This window comes from Alosa sapidissima, chromosome 13, assembly GCF_018492685.1.
Source record: "Alosa sapidissima isolate fAloSap1 chromosome 13, fAloSap1.pri, whole genome shotgun sequence".
NCBI classification, from domain to species: Eukaryota; Metazoa; Chordata; class Actinopteri; order Clupeiformes; family Clupeidae; genus Alosa; species Alosa sapidissima.
This window is the reverse complement of record NC_055969.1, coordinates 11,879,476-11,896,009: the sequence shown is the minus strand read 5'-3', so window position 1 is coordinate 11,896,009 and position 16,534 is coordinate 11,879,476. Positions and strand designations below refer to the sequence as shown.

Genomic DNA, 16,534 nt, shown 5'->3' with positions numbered 1-16,534 from the left:
ACAGGGGTCCCCCAGGGCTCAGTGCTGGGCCCCCTCCTCTTTGCTATCTACACCACCTCCTTGGGACAGATTATCCGTTCGCACGGCTTCTCATACCACTGCTATGCAGACGACACACAGCTCTATCTGTCCTTTCCACCTGACGACCCCCTGGTTTCAGCACGGATCTCGGATTGCCTTTCAGACATAGCTACATGGATGAAGGCACACCACCTCCAGCTGAACCTCTCAAAGACTGAACTGCTGGTCATCCCAGGTAAACCTACCATACACCACGACATCAACATCAAATTTGACTCCCTGTCTGTTTCACCGACCAGGACTGCAAGAAATCTAGGAGTTGTTCTTGACAACCAACTAAACTTCTCAGATCATGTTGCCTCAGTCGCCCGGTCATGCCGTTTTGCACTCTACAACATACGGAAAATCAGGACTTACTTGACTCAAGATGCTACCCAACTTCTGGTTCAGGCAATAGTCATCTCACGACTCGACTACTGCAATGCCCTCCTGACAGGTCTCCCAGCCTGCGCAGTGAAACCACTTCAGATGATCCAAAACGCGGCGGCGCGCCTGGTCTACAACCAACCCAAAAGGGCACATGTTACCCCGCTGCTCATCCAGCTACACTGGCTACCTATGGCGGCCCGCATCAAATTCAAGTCTCTAACGCTTGCCTACAAAGTAGTCTCCGGTTCTGCTCCCACCTACTTGAATGCCCTCATACAGACTTACACTACCTCCAGACCGCTGCGCTCCTCTGACGAACGACGTCTAGCTCTACCACCGGTACGCTCAAGCCAATCCAAACTTTTCTCATCTGTTGTTCCTCGTTGGTGGAACACACTGCCAGTTCCTACAAGGGCAGGGACATCCTTTTCCATTTTCAAAAAACTCCTGAAGACCCAGCTCTTTAGAGAACATCTACTCTCATAGCAACACTTACAACAAGTCTTACTGATCCTAGCACTCACCAGCCGTTTTAAACTGACAAGTAACTGTTAAAAACAGCACTCACCGACGCACTTATTCTTACTGTACTCTAATGGTTTTTTTTTAAACTGTCCTAAAATTGTGAGAATTGTTCTAAAAACTTACTGTTTACCATGTTGTTAGTCGCTTTGGTTAAAAAGCGTCAGCCAAATGTAATGTAATGTAATGTAATGTAATGAAACATGATACCGAGTGTGAACGTATGTCTCATAGCCCATCTCGGCTTGTCCCCTGCACTCCAAAATCTGGCGGTAGTTAGCCGATGCTACCAACAGCTTTTTCAATAGTGGTGCTTCGGCATCGGGCTAGCCATGCAAATAAATCACTGTTTTACACCCATTTACGAGGCTCAATGTATCTCCACACTTCATTGGTAGACTTCCGAGGGCCCTGACATTTAAAACGAGACATTGAGAACTTTGAAAAAGCACTGGTAGTTTACTTACAAGACGATTTATACAGACAGTATCTTCACAAAGTTTAGCGTTTGCAGCCATCTTGAATTTAGTCACGATAAGTCGAGTAACGAGTAAGAATGAACAGGTATGATAAGGGATCAGATTCCAAAATTAATTCAGTGGAAATGCATGGATTCCAGTTTCTTCCAGTAGCAGCAACTGGAATCCATGCATTTCCCCTAAATTATTTTTGGAATCTGATTTATTTGCATGGCTAGCCCGATGCCGAAGCACCACTATTGAAAAAGCTGTTGGTAGCATCGGCTAACTAGCGCCAGATTTTGGAGTGCAGGGGACAAGCCGAGATGGGCTATGAGACATACGTTCACATTCGGTATCATGTTTCAATACACTTTAGGTCAATATCACACCGGAATTCTCCTTTAATAGGGCATAGATCACTCTGAAAGTGATCCCCAACCAAATCATTCTTCATGTTGTTATTGTTATAGTTTTTGTGTGGACATGTGGCACCCCAACCAGCCTTGCAAATGGTTGGCTGTGTATGGGTATGTAAAACTCTTGCTGGCCTCTTGCTGGAGATGGCCTCTTGCTTAGGTTTCTGCTAATGACTTAGTGTGGCATGTGTGAATGTGTTGTCCCAAGTATACACTGAGTGTTATCTGCTCTGTTCTCTCCCTCCATTCTCCACTGTGCCTGTTCTGCTTATCTAGGACTAAGGATGCAGAGGACAAGAAGGGTGTGCGATATATGACTGGAATGGTCATATAAGGTCATTTTTTATGTTTGAGGTCCACGCGATGGGGGCCTTACACAAAGGGAGGTGTGTTGATCCAGCATCTTCCACACCTCCCATAACACTCCTGACTTCAGCCAAATGTGTTGCATCCTCCTTACCATGTCCCTCTTATAGGTGTACAGAGTATATGGAGAGCTACTCATCTCTTCCACATTGTTAGGGCTTTCAGACATACGTGTAAGTATAAGACCTGTAAGTAGGCTATATGTAGGCTAATGTTCGTGTATGTCGTTCACACATAGGTCTGTCAGCATAAGGTCCGCAGGTTAACATATCTGAATCATCCGAAGGGTAGAACCTCCGCTTGACAAACCTCCGCATATACTCCGGAGGTTATATCTGAAAGCCCTTTGTGTCTTTTGTGTAGTTCACACACAGTTGTTGTTCAGACTTTGAAAACTGAAATCTTTTTATTTTTTGGAAACCTAATTGAGTGTCAGCCCTCCTTTTATGTTGCAGTGTCACCATACCTTCCTCCCAGTCTTTGCGTTTGTTCTTGTTCTTGTTTTAAACACACGTTGAAAACGTAATAAAAAATCTATTAAAAAACCTAACATATAACAGTCATCCTTTTCATGCTGTAGTCTCACCAGCCGGCTGAAATATAAGTTATAAGTGTTTTATTGAAACAGTTGATTGCTTATTGAGTTACAAGTGTGTTATCGAAACAGTGGGTGTCTTATCTTGCAGTATTGATGAAAATGTTCACATAGCAATCATTTTATTAACTTTTTCATTTTTATTAACTTCTTAATGATGGTGGTCCAACAGCAGACCAAGATAGCAAAATCAGATTGGCAGATAGCGAACCGCTGGTGGTATGTCACTTGTGGTCTGCCGTTGGACCACCATCTCTTTAAATTTAACTTGTCAAGAATATTAAGAAAAGTTAATAAAATGATATATGGAATGTAACTGAACAAATGAAAAAAGATTTTAGACCAATTAGTGGCAACATATTGGGCAATTTGTCTGCAACCCGCCAGCAGAATGAGAGAACCGATGAGCAAAATGCCAGCGGACCGCCAGCTATGCCCCCAATGGACCGACAGTGGTCTGCCAGCCTCTTGCTATCTGGCAAGTGGCACGCCACCGGCAGCATACCACCAGCGGTCCGCTATCTGCCAGTTTGATTTTGCTATCTGGGTTGTTATTGATTCTTAATTTGTTTATGTGTTTTTGACATGTTTATGGCTTACTCTTACCTTTCATTTGAGACCAGGATTATGCTTCTACACAGGGGATGCATGGGGTTACCCAGTCAGCAAAAGAATGTCTGCAAGACGTATTGGAGATGTGTTCGAAAAGTCTGCTGGACAGCTGTAAGATGTATTCTAGAGAACGTTTGCTCATCTGGCAGACGTATCAAGACGTCTTGTTAAGATCTTCAAACAGTGTTTAGTAGCCGTATCCCAGATGCTCATGAATACGTCATAATAGGACATCCATCTCCCTAACGTCTTACAAAGATCTTATAAAGGTATTAAATATGCCTTTTTTACGTCTTGCAGACATAACTTTTATTCCTTTACCCGCTGTTTATCAGATGTTATACTAATTTCCTTGCATCATCTTTGGCGACATTCAGCCGCCTTATTTAGCCTAATTATCTTTTAGGCTACTATAAAGAAATACGAGAAATGGGAGCTATTTAACATTTAAAATATTTATTAAAAATTAGAGGGATTTGCGCCCAGGCGCCAATCTCCAAAAATCCTGCAGGTGCTTCTCTGCCTCCGCATAGTTTGTAACGCCAATATGGCAGTTATCTACACATATCACACCCCTTCCGTGGCAAAACATCGACATGTGAATACATTGAGCCAATCATGTGTTGTTTTGTGAATACATTGAGCCAATCATGCGGTGTGTTGTGAATATATTGTGCCAATCATGTGTTGTGATCTCGCAGCTGGAGCAAGGTTGATGTCGTGAAGCCTTGCGCATGCGCATTTCTGCCGATATAGATGCCCGATAAGTCCCCAAAAAGCGCTGCAATATGGCCGCCGAGTGGAGGGACTTGCCCAAAAGGACTTTGACCAAACGAACTGGAAAGGACATGTCCACACACAAACAGGATACAAAATGCATACATTTTGACAATATAAGTAAAGTATATGTAGCGTGATACAGGCAAATGTAGGAATCCAATAAAGGCTCATGTCCAGCAAGGAAACAAACGTTCATATGTTAGAACTACCAAAGGACATATTTTAGATCGACGTTGCAGACCAATTATACTTGCAATATGTAATTGACACTATAATGTAAGCATGCTAACACGTAATAACACTCGTTTTTGGTTTGTTCTAATGTTTCCCGTTCAATAACGCACTCGCTGCTATCTATCCCATTGAAATAACAAGACACGCAGAGAGCTGTTCGGAACTGTTGAAGCGTACGTGAACCATGTGACCGCCTGGCGGCGACATCAAAGAGTGTCACGACTCTTTTTCTATGGTTCTGGGCCTACCTACATGACAGTAAAGGGACATTAATGTAGGCCTATTATCTTTTACTGTCTATGCCTATTCAGATCACAGTGTCACATCACATGGTTTACCCTTGTTAAGGACTTTAATTCAACCTATATTTCAAGGTCATGACTTAATGTTAAAGCTGCATGATTTCACTGTAGGCCTAGCCTAGGCTACATAGACAAATGGTGTGCAAATATTTTTAAGATGCGGCTGGTCAAATAATTTACACTATAGCCTAGCCTACACATCAAGAAATAGAACAAATAAAAAGCAAAAAGGCCTAAATATCTTTAAAAATGCACAATATTGTTTCATATTTATATCATAGGCTACAATTTGACATGTTGCTTCTTAACAACTCGTTACAAATGATTAATGCTGATATTGGGAGTTTTTTTCTTGACATTTTAGAGCACAAGGGTTTTTGGCTTCTCCCATGGAAACTCATCCCTTCCAAAATGTCCATAGCAGGCAGTGGCTTGGTAGATGGGTTTTTTCAGACCCAGCTCCCTAAAAAGAAAAACAAAATAAAATGGTAATAGAATTTGAAACTATTGTAACAACATAACTGATAATGGTCAATAGCCATGGTCAATCTTGTTTTGTCACAGACGTAATTGATCATATTTTTAAATGCAGATTAGGTGAGAAATGTAAAAAAAAACTTCCATATTTGGAGACAGCTGAAATTTGACATACCTGAACATGTTATATGAAAATATCTGAAGTCAGATGTGTGCTGATAGGCTATTACAGGCATAATCAGATCATAAACTAGATGTACCGCATAGCGGTACAAAATATGACTGCTGCTCAGTCCTGTTCATCCTCTCCCATTTGTCACGCTTGTCAATTTCTCTCTATCTCCTACTCCACCCCCTACTCTTGCAACTTTTATGCTTGTATGTGCGTGCCTGTGTGTGTGTGTGTGTGTGTGTGTGCCTGTGTGCTTGTGTGTGTGTGTGTCTAATTGTGTGTATGTGGATGTGTGTGTGCGTGCATTTGGTGTGTGTATGTCAATTTGTCTCCATCTCCTATAGAGCCTGACCAATATGGGATTTTGAAGTATAGTATATATACTCTTTTGATCCCATGAGGGAAATTTGGTCTCTGCATTTATCCCAATTCGTGAATTTGTGAAACACACTCAGCACACAGTGAGGTGAAGCACACACTAATCCCGGCGCAGTGAGCTGCCTGCAACAACAGCAGCGCTCGGGAGGCAGTGAGGAGTTAGGTGCCTTGCTCAAGGGCACTTCAGCCATGCAACCTTCAAACCGGCAACCCTCTGGTTACAAGTCCGAAGCGCTAACCAGTAGGCCACGGCTGCCCGCAAAGGCTGATAACCTATTCCTGATACCCATTTCGATATTTGAGTTATTCAAAAACTGATAACCGATATATTGGCCGATAGTCATTTTTAATAAAAATGTTTAACATGTTTCTCCCATAACAAGGTTCTAATCAAGGTGGGGCATTATGTATTTTAATAGGCCTAACTATCTAGATTCCTATAATGAAAGGCTCTTCATATACAGTAATTTATTTAAGAAATAAAAGAGTGTATAAAATAGAAAGAATAAGAATAAAATAGGTCTTTGTTCTGTGATAACCACATTGCCATAAACTACATTGTGAGCAGTTTATACCTGCAGTGCCCGTTCAAACATGCTATTCCTGTAGAAAACCCATAGCCCAATTGCATGCCTGTAGGTAGGCATGCTTAAAAAATAAGATGATATGGAAAAGCATCATTCCAGCTAAGCATTCAATAATGAACAGTGAATACTATATTATAATACATTAGCCTTTAATGTGCAGTGAGCAGAATTTAGGCATGGCTGCATGTGACATTTTTTACAGATCAAAATGATAAGCCTAACAGCAATTTTGAGTTAAGGCTATATGTTTATTGTTAAGCCTATTGAATAACTTTATGATAGAGAAGACAAACCATTTTGTGGAATGATGCCATGACAAACAAACAAAGTGGAGAAGCTGCGTTTATCCATTATGCCCCCAAACTATGGAACACCCTGCCTCTGTACATCAAGCAGGCGAGTTCAGTAAATATTTTTAAAAAAGATCTGAAAACATACCTGTACAGGAAAGCTTTTAGTTAACTCATCTTATCCTGTAGACTACATTTTCAGATTATTCTACATCTGCTACTATTGGAGGGCGCAGCCAGCCAGAAGCAGATGGGCTCCCCCTATTAAGTCAGGTTCTGCTCAAGGTTTCTTCCTGGAATATGGGAGTTTTTCCTTGCCACAGTTGCCATATGGCGTGCTTGTGGGGGGTAAGAGGGTTAAGGCTGCCAGTCTTATGACGTAATTTTCTATATTTTTGATATGTTGCTGAGCATATCATAAACAGCAAAGAAAAGTGATTGATAATGACTGACTGACTACTATTGTGTTACATGCTTCAAATGTAAAGCACTTTGAGCTGCATTCTGTGTATGAAAGGTGCTATACAAATAAAGCTTTATTATTATTATTATGAGAAAGGTTGGAAATAGGCACCCACCAACCCAGCACTAAACAAAATTGGATATTTCAGGCAGTAAAAGCCCCGGTAAGAACCAAACTAGATGTTGTTCAAATCTACACACCTATGGCTACTGAAAAATTTAAGGTTCATTTATCAAATGTTATTTTTAGGTGTTAAAAAACATCATTATTTTAGAATGAATTTTTAAACGAAAGGGTTGGTAATTGGTGCTTTTACAATAAGTACTTTGCTACCCATTAACATTGCAGGGTCATGTAGTTCAACTTTAGCAATATGCTGATATGGGCCCTGTTTTATGTTTGGGTTATCTTCTCTCAATGACATACTCATGTATATGCATATTTTCACACTCTCTCTCACTCACTCACTCACACACACATTCTCTCTCTGACACTCTCTCTCTCTCTCACACACACACACACACACACACAGAGACACAGTAGGCCTACTCACTTAACAATCACTCCTGGTCTCAAGTCGAAGTTCTTGTTCACAATTTGTAGTAGTTCATCCTCATCCAATGTAGAAGTGCCATAGTGAAAAACAGATATGGATAAAGGAAGGCTCAACCCAATGGCATAGGATATCTAAGAAAAAGCAAAATGAACATCCATGTATGTTTGTTTGTTCATTTATTATGAATCAGTGATCTATTAATATTTTTTAGTTCTTGGGTTTTTGGCACTACAAAAGCAAGGGTTGGCGTATTTACAGTCAGCTACCAAAAACAGATAACAAATGTTTACTGTAATGCATTTCAAAACCTCCATAAGCAACTTTACGGAGACCTAGTAGAGGCGATAAAGAGTAGCCTTATGGATGATTTTATTCCAGATTTGGACAGTATAATTCACTGCAAGTAAATGATTGCAGAGTGCTGATAAATACAGTATACATAATAATATTATTTTAGTATTAGTATCATATTGTTTTGTTGGTGTGTTGCTGGTTTATTGAGGTGGCAGCAAATATACCACTTCATTCTATTCCTAAGGTATGTGACACCACTGAGCAGGTCACTTCTGTACCCACTGAAGTCTTACCTGAACTAAGACCCGCTTGCACAGCTTTGCTTTCACCAGAGACTTGGCTACCCAGCGGGCTGCATAGGCCCCAGAGCGATCCACTTTGGAGTAGTCTTTCCCGGAGAAAGCCCCTCCTCCATGAGCTCCCCATCCACCATATGTGTCCACAATTATCTTTCTGCCGGTGAGGCCAGCATCGGCCTATGGAAAAAATAGGACTCAATTGGAGAAGGTATTGTCTAAAAAGCAAAGGCTTGAACCTGCATGTTATGGCATCAGTCCATTACTTGAATAATATGTTCCCGGAAAGGGAAGGGGTAGGAGGAAAGGGATACATGATCACTTGACAAAAAGTTAAAATGCCATATAAGTTGATGCATAGTAAAATTTGAGATGCAAAAACATGACATATTTTCAGTGAATCTAATGCCAAAACACCAAAACACCCTGCTTTTGTGTAGACTATTTGAACCTACCCTTGGTCCACCTTCCAGAAACTTCCCACTGGGTAAAAGGTGATAGATGGTCCTGTTGTCAAGGTATCTGGCTGGAATCACTGCCTTAACAACCTTTTCCAAAAGCTGCTGTCTGATCTCCTGCACAGTGATGTCAAGAGTATGTTGGACTGAGATGACCACGGTGTGAACACGGAGGGGTTCCATGGAACCCATGTTGTCGCGATATTCCACTGTAACCTATAGAAGACGAGAGAATGTAAAAGTTAGTTTATGATGTTTTGGGCACAATCTAGAAGTTTAATATAATGTGACATGTGAATTAAAAATATAACAGAGGGCGCATGTAGTCTTTCTTTTGCAGATGGATTCAGAAGAACTGAAATAACTCTGCTTAAGGAGTAGATCGACATGTCATTCTTCATTTAATCACCTGTGATTTTGAGTCAGGCATAATCCAGGGACATTCCGTTTTTGACAGCTCTTTCATTTTAGCATTGAGTCGATGAGCCATGAGAATGGTCAGTGGCATGCACTCCTCGGTTTCATCTGTTGCATAGCCAAACATCACGCCCTTAGACATAAATTACATATTAAGTGTTCAGTCAAAGAATTCAGTTATTGATCAGTCAAGGTATTACCTCTCTAACACCCTTCAGTTACACTCTTTATAGACAGGCCAGAGGAATTGGCATTCATTCTGGATCCTTCTTACATTAAATGGAGGCGTCGAGAGAGGGGTTATGTCTTACTTGATCACCAGCACCAACATCCTCTTCATTTCTCCCCTCAAAAACACAGTCGGTTATTTCAGGACATTGTGGTTGTAAGGCCAAAAGGACATTGCAGGTCTTATAATCAAAGCCTGTTGGAGTACAAAATCAGAATATCAGCTGTGTGTAGGGTTGGGCACCGAAACACAGTTCTAATATGGCACCGGTGCCGACACAAACTGTAGTAACTGCATCGAATAACAACGTGGATTTCGGTGCCTAATTTTTTTTTTATACGAGGCATCACTGCATGTCATGCGCCATCTCTAACGTCTTGCTCTGAAAGCAACACATCGAGATACAATTAGCTAACATATGATAAACACTAGATGTATAAACCAGAGGGGTGCACCACATGAGTGGACAGTGTTTGACAGCTTGCGTGAGCCCAAGTAGCTTAAGCGATATCGCGAGCTCCTGTCAAAATCTAGCAGTGGGCCTAACTACACAAGCAAAAAGCTATGAAACAACATCAACAGTAGGGTAGCCTAGCCTATACTGTACGTTACACATTATCCTTGCTAGTGCGCTAACTGACATTTATTTGAAATGTTATCAGCAAAGTTGTAAGGTGAAAACTTTATTTCACGGTGTGTTCTATATATACAGTCTATGGTAAACTTGAAAGCAGAGCTTACCATTGTGTGTGCATGCATGGCAAGCTGTTTTAAAATTTAAATGTATTATTCATAGGAGCAATGAGATATTGATAGTAAATTGAATATAACAGTTCAATTTCATGTTCAAATTTGTCTCATCAATAAAAAAAGCAATTCATGCTTTAGACCATTTTAATTTAAAACATTTTAAAACACCGGTTCAGGCACCGTTTCGGCACCGGCACCGTTTTAAAAGTATCGATTTAGCACCGGTATCGTATAAAACCCAAACGATACCCAACCCTAGCTGTGTGAGAGGTAAAAGTCTGAATTTTGAGTAATGTTGTGCTGCACCATAGCAAACTTACTACAGGGACAATGAAGATATTTTATAGACACAAAAGGATAAGAAAAATGAAGATAAAAAAGACCTGAGAAGGTCGGTTATTTTATGGGTAAACAATCAAGTGAATCATTCCATTGTTTGCACTAACCTTTGGCTGAACAATCATATCCAATTTTCTTTACGGTATCTCTGACCACCCTCTGAATATCAACAACTGCCTTTGATGTCACCTCTCCACACAGAAGGATCATACCCGTCTTTGCCACGCATTCTGCAATGAAAATGGAGTATAATAAAAAAAATATATATATATATATTTCCTATCTCATATCAACCTACTAGATCCTTAGCACTCTGGTTTCAAAACTGCTCTATTATCTGTGGCTGAAGCTTTGAAAGTATACTACGGTAACCTCTGCTTAGTCTTTGCAGCGTTTGACACAGTGAACCATGGCATTCTCCTCTCTACATTCTCTGAGATAGAGTGCAAACCAATTAAGATCTTTCCCAGAAATTTCTAACTCAAAGGACGTTCATTCCTGGACAAGAACAGGTATCACAGTCACACAACCTCACAATGGATTAGTACTTGGGCCACTTCTGTTCTCCATACACCACTTCCTTAGGTGAGATCATTTACTCCCTTGAATTTGCCTGTCTAACTTAATAATTCTCCTTGTCATGATTTCTATGTTTATGGTTATATTGCTATTATTTTGTTAAATTCTTTTTAGTCTATTACTATTATGTCTTTAATATATTAATGGTATTGGTATATAATAACTGGTATACCAGGCCTATTCCTTTCAGTGTAATTGCCATTGTCACTTTGGACAAAAAAAATCTGATATATTGATATATAAAGGCAAAAACAACTATATTTAAAGGCTAGGGGCCTAAATTAATAGGTTTTCAGTAAAACACAAATGTAGCTTAGTCTATGCATGCATAGTCATAATTATGTCAGAATGTAGCCGCTGAAGCAAACTTACCACATGCTACTTTGGAGTCAGGGTCCTGAGACAGGTAAGCATCCAGAACTGCATCACTAATTTGATCACACATTTTATCTACACAAACACAAAGAATTATTGAATAATGGAGTGTAGGCTATGGCAGGGGTTCCTAAACTTTTCCAAGACAAGGCCCCCCAAATACCACTAGGTTCTGTTCAAGGACCCCCTTGATGTGTTATTAAACCCATCGACAATACTACGGCAAATATAAAAATACATTAAGCTAATCCTAATAATTATTTTAGCAACAAGCACTTCGCGATGGAGCATACAGTGTGTAAAAATTGCATTTGGGGCTTTCTGCTGAGAGCTATCACTCTACTATTATTCCCAGTCAGTATCATGGAAAATATAAAGTTCAGATATGCGACAAATTATTATAATGGCATTGTATAACAACCCTCATAGTAATAGGTATATTTTCATTTTTTCAAATGTATCTATTTGTTGCTTTTATTTTTCCTTCCAACTTGTTGAGGCCCCCCCCCCCCCACACACACACACACACTTTGAAAAACACTGGGCTATGGAACCCTGGAATTGCAAGACATTTTTGTGTATATCAAGAGAATCGCTTGTTTTACTGAAGTGTGCTCCTTTTGCTGAATTGTGGGCTCATTTCCAAAATTGTGCGCAACTAAATTGTGCACTCATTTTAATTTTTGTAAAATGAGCTCACTAATTGACTGAAGTGAATGCACTATTTACTGAAACGAGCGCACAATTGAGTAAAACAAGCACACTATGCAGGCTAGCAAAACGAATGCACAATTTACAAATAGGCTACTAAGCTAAATTGCGCAAAAAATGCAGTAAAATCAGAGCACCATTTAGTAGGCTAAACGAGCGCACATTGCCTTGATATGCAAAATAATTATTGCAATGATACCTCCTGGGGTCCCGTAGGAGTGGGCCCTAAGCCAATGCATTTTAGGCAGTTGGTTGTGTGTTCTAAACCAGTCTACTGGGTTGCACAGATCAAACGTATTAAATAGGCTTATGTACGGTGGCCTGGATGGGCAAACAAAATTACAATGGTAAACTAGTTAACCCCTGTGCTAAACTATTATCTAAAAACATTATTATCTTTTCATGCACTGTAATAAGAAGAAATCGGATAACAGTAGATTGCATTTTCATGCACTCTAATTACTTATTTACAAGATTATCAACAAATATTTTTTTTGAACAAATGATTGAACAAATTTACAAGTGTTTTTAACAATTTCACAATGAGCGAACAAAGTTACAAGTTTTGAAACAAATGTAGCCTACGTTTTTTACAGAAAGGGTAGGCTAGGTATAACCAGTGGCGGAACAAGTCAGAGGCGGGGCACATGACCGGGCCCTTTATCAAACTCATCATAACATAATTTTACAACATAGCCTACACATGCCCGCAATAGCGGATCTTACAAGCGTCAGCGCCACGGAGAGCAACTATGTAATTTTGAAGTCCATCGAACGTACATGAAGTGTAACCAAGAGAACAACAACAAAAACAGTAGGCTACATGGCCCCTAATAATAAAACAACAATAATATGCAGCACTATTTGAAGGGCATACGACGAGCCTTGCGCTCCGCGAACTCGTCCACGATGCTCTGTAGTCCATTTTCTTTGCTCTCTCATTCTCTATGGACAACATGGCAAGTCCACTCAGTCTCTCCTGTCCCACTGTGCTCCTCAAGTGGTTTTTAATGATCTTTAACTTGGAGAATGAGCGCTCAGAGGTTGCAACGGTGACGGGAAGAGTCAAAAATAAAATTAGGGCGGTGCAAATCTCACTGAATGCAGAAGTTACTGCTGGGTGGTTGATATTGGCGGAGCGAGGGGGACCAACATTGTAAAGACAACATTGTAAAGACGGTCCTGGACAAACATGACAATGTCGGTCCTGGACAAACATGACAATGTGGGTCCTGGACCAAAATTGTAATGACGGTCCTGGACAAACATGACAATGTGGGTCCTGGACCAACATTGTAAAGACGGTCCTGGACCAACATTGTAATGACAGTCCTGGACAAACACGACAATGTGGGTCCTGGACCAACATTGTAAAGACGGTCCAAGACCAACATGGCAACATCGCTCCAGGACCATGAACAAACAAAAGCTACTGCTTTAGCCTATTACCAAGCTACATTAGTAGTCCAAAAGTGTGCTCCTTAGCAAGTGAACTAACATAACACCGGCTTGGCACTTCACATAGTTGCATGCTGCACCTACCTATTAGCAAGCTAATTTGGTAGCATAAATTTATGTTCCCTAGCCTAGCCTCTAACATAATAATAGCGGTACCAAGATTGGTAAATGAGCTTCAAAGCTACTTCAACTACTGTATCCCTTCGAAATAAGTTATTTAAAAGATGTATAGCCACTGAATTACCTATTAGGAAGCTAATGTATTACATTAAATGTATGGTCCCTAGCCTGGCAGCTTACATTAGACAAACATGGAACCAAGTCAACTAAAGCGAAAATAAAAAAAATCTAAGGTGCATATATTCAGATTCCACTCGGAATTACTTTATTTTACAACTATTTTACACACAAATATGCAAGGACCTACCTTTATTTAGATACAAGTTGGTGATCCACTGGTTGTTTCTGGAGGGAAATTTCAAAATGGCAATGGGAGAAGCAGAAGACTCACATTGATGACATCACAAGGCTGTGATTGGTTAAAGAGTTGTTGGTCCAGGACCGTCTTTAGAATGTTGGTCAAGGAACAACTCTTACTTGAACAAATCACGGTCACCTACTGGGCAAATATGCCTTACTTTCAAAGCCCAATATTGACAGATAATCTGATTTCCCACACGATGAGTTTAGGCAGATGAGTTTTTGCCAGAGCCGAGATGTAGCGGTTTATGTCATAAACCTGGCAGGAACGTTCAGAGCGGCGCAGTCAGTTTAAACAGCAAGCCGGTAAGAAAAACTATTGTCAAGACATTAGGCAATTAGGCTACTGTACCCCGGAATACAAAAATAAACTTCAGAAAGACAGAAAGTTTGTTGTAGGCCTACTGTATTCTGTAGTCTCAATGACCGAATCAGTAGGCTTATATACCTGTTGTCAGTTGAGTTTGTTCAATTCATTTATTGTAGGCTAGTAGGCCTAGCCTAGGCAAATATGAAACGGAGATGTAACGTGGCTACCTGCGGGATTTTGAACTTGCATGTTTCATGCATTTAGTGCAAAAAAATACCATGGGATTGATGTGTTCTCCATTTGAGGAACGTAATCAATTGCGGACGTACACAGACAGCTCAGACACAGAGCGCATATAGGCCTAGGTTAGGCTAGTTTCACTTTCTAGAGCGCATTCATTGGGCTACGTAAAAGATGCTTCATACCAAAACAACGATCAAACATTATCAAATGTATCATGACGTGTTGTCACAAAGACTTACTCCAATTAGAAAATCGAAACCAAAATCATGTAAGTGTAAGTGTTCTCTCATTGACGCCTGTAGGAGACATATCGTTGATCCAATTTTGTAAATTTGCATGTCGTAAAGTTCAATATGAGAGTTAAAATAAAGCCAGTCATACAGCAGAACATTTTATTAAATATTTTACACCTACTAAATCATCAAAGTAAATTTCAAAACTTTTCAGCAACCGTGAGTCATAACTCGTCCTGACTGGGGCAACCTAATACGTCCCACTGATGAAAATGATTGAAAAGAAACCGTTTCCATGATCTTAGCTCCTCCGGCCTTGTGCCTTGGGAGAGGCCCGTCCCACCTTACCCGGAGGTGGGGGAGGGGCGCCCTCGAGTCGCACCGGGCCCCTGCGGGTCCCGGGCCGGGGGCGTGCCGCACCCCCCGCACCCCCTCAAGCTCTGCCCCTGGGTATAACCTGACCCTAGCCAGATGAATTTCGCTCCGCCTAGCTCCACTCATCCATCTGGAACCGATCCATTGAAGTGTTGCTTCAGAAGGCTGGGCCTAATCAAAAAATGCTTGTATATGATTGAATAAGCCACTTGTCCGTCATCTATTGACGTGCTACTTCAACCACTCACATCGAAGCCAACCCGTGACGCTAATAACAGTCTCACAGTCGCTTCTCCGCTATGTCACATCTATGAAACTCCCGCCCTGCGTCCTGATTGGCTGAACCATAAAGTCGGTTGCAGAAATCACTCTCAATGGAAGAGGTCCCAGATGGATATGAGTGAAGCTAGGCGGAGCTAAGCGGAACGAAATTCATCTGGCTAGGGTCAGGTTAGGCTAGGTAGGCAGACGGAGTTAAGTGCGAGTATGCGCAGTAGGCCTACTGGGGGGACCAAAAGATGTTCAGTGCGTCAGTGCCCATTGATAGATATACAGAAATTCCTCTCACACTTCCTACGCCTTCATCAGAAGTCATCAAAGTTAAACATTTATTTATTTATTATTATACCCAGAGCCCTATCTAAGGCCTACCCATTCCGTCAAAAACGTACATTTCTTTTAAAACTTTTAAAATTTGTTCACTCATTGTAAATTTGTTTAAAAACGTGTAAATTTGTTTTTAATATTTTAAATAAGTAATTTACCATTGTATTTAGGGATGCACGATATATCGGCGGCCGATATTATAGCCGATAAGTGAAAAAATGAAAATATTATTATCAGTCCGATAACAGAATTCTGGCCGATAATTTGCGCCGATATTTTTTAAAGTCCTAATTTAGGCCTACGTAATGTGTCTGGCTACACTGAGCTTGGTTGGCTATACTTTTTCCTCAATATAATGTCAGCGGTGAATGTATTTCACCACATGTGTATGTATGAATGTATTTCACCACATTTCACCGTACCTATCACCTCAGCTGTTAACTGCAAAACATCAGGCTACAAAGAAGCAACTGGTCAACAGTTGTATGAAACCTCAGAGCCCGTCTACGGACTCTTATTAGACATTCTCTGGAAACCTCCAGCTCATTGAAACTTTGTGACCAGCACTCACTTACCAGAGTGTCCCTCTCCCACAGATTCAGATGTGAAAAGGAAGGTTTTCTCCTTGGATTTGCGGTTCTCCTGGTGATCCATCTTTACAGAGAAATGCTGGGACTACTTTCACTTAGAACAGACGCAAAGATGGAAGGTGTAATATGA

General features: G+C 40.7%; 1 protein-coding gene across 2 annotated transcripts; it reads right to left on the bottom strand.

The window, feature by feature from the left end:
• Positions 1-4,128: 4,128 nt before the first annotated feature.
• On the bottom strand, positions 4,129-16,527 carry mat2al (methionine adenosyltransferase II, alpha-like). 2 transcript variants are annotated; one of them, XM_042059120.1, is made up of 9 exons: positions 16,390-16,527; positions 11,396-11,473; positions 10,552-10,674; positions 9,438-9,550; positions 9,119-9,259; positions 8,707-8,925; positions 8,249-8,431; positions 7,659-7,792; positions 4,129-5,201 (listed from the first exon to the last, which is right to left on the bottom strand). In XM_042059120.1, the coding sequence occupies exons 1-9, from the start codon at positions 16,466-16,468 to the stop codon at positions 5,099-5,101; spliced, it is 1,173 nt and encodes a 390-aa protein (XP_041915054.1). In that variant the 5' UTR covers positions 16,469-16,527; the 3' UTR covers positions 4,129-5,098. The 2 variants fall into 2 exon arrangements, with proteins under 2 accessions (XP_041915054.1, XP_041915055.1); XM_042059121.1 differs by lacking the exon at positions 4,129-5,201 and having other exon boundaries at positions 7,655-7,792.
• Positions 16,528-16,534: the final 7 nt, after the last annotated feature.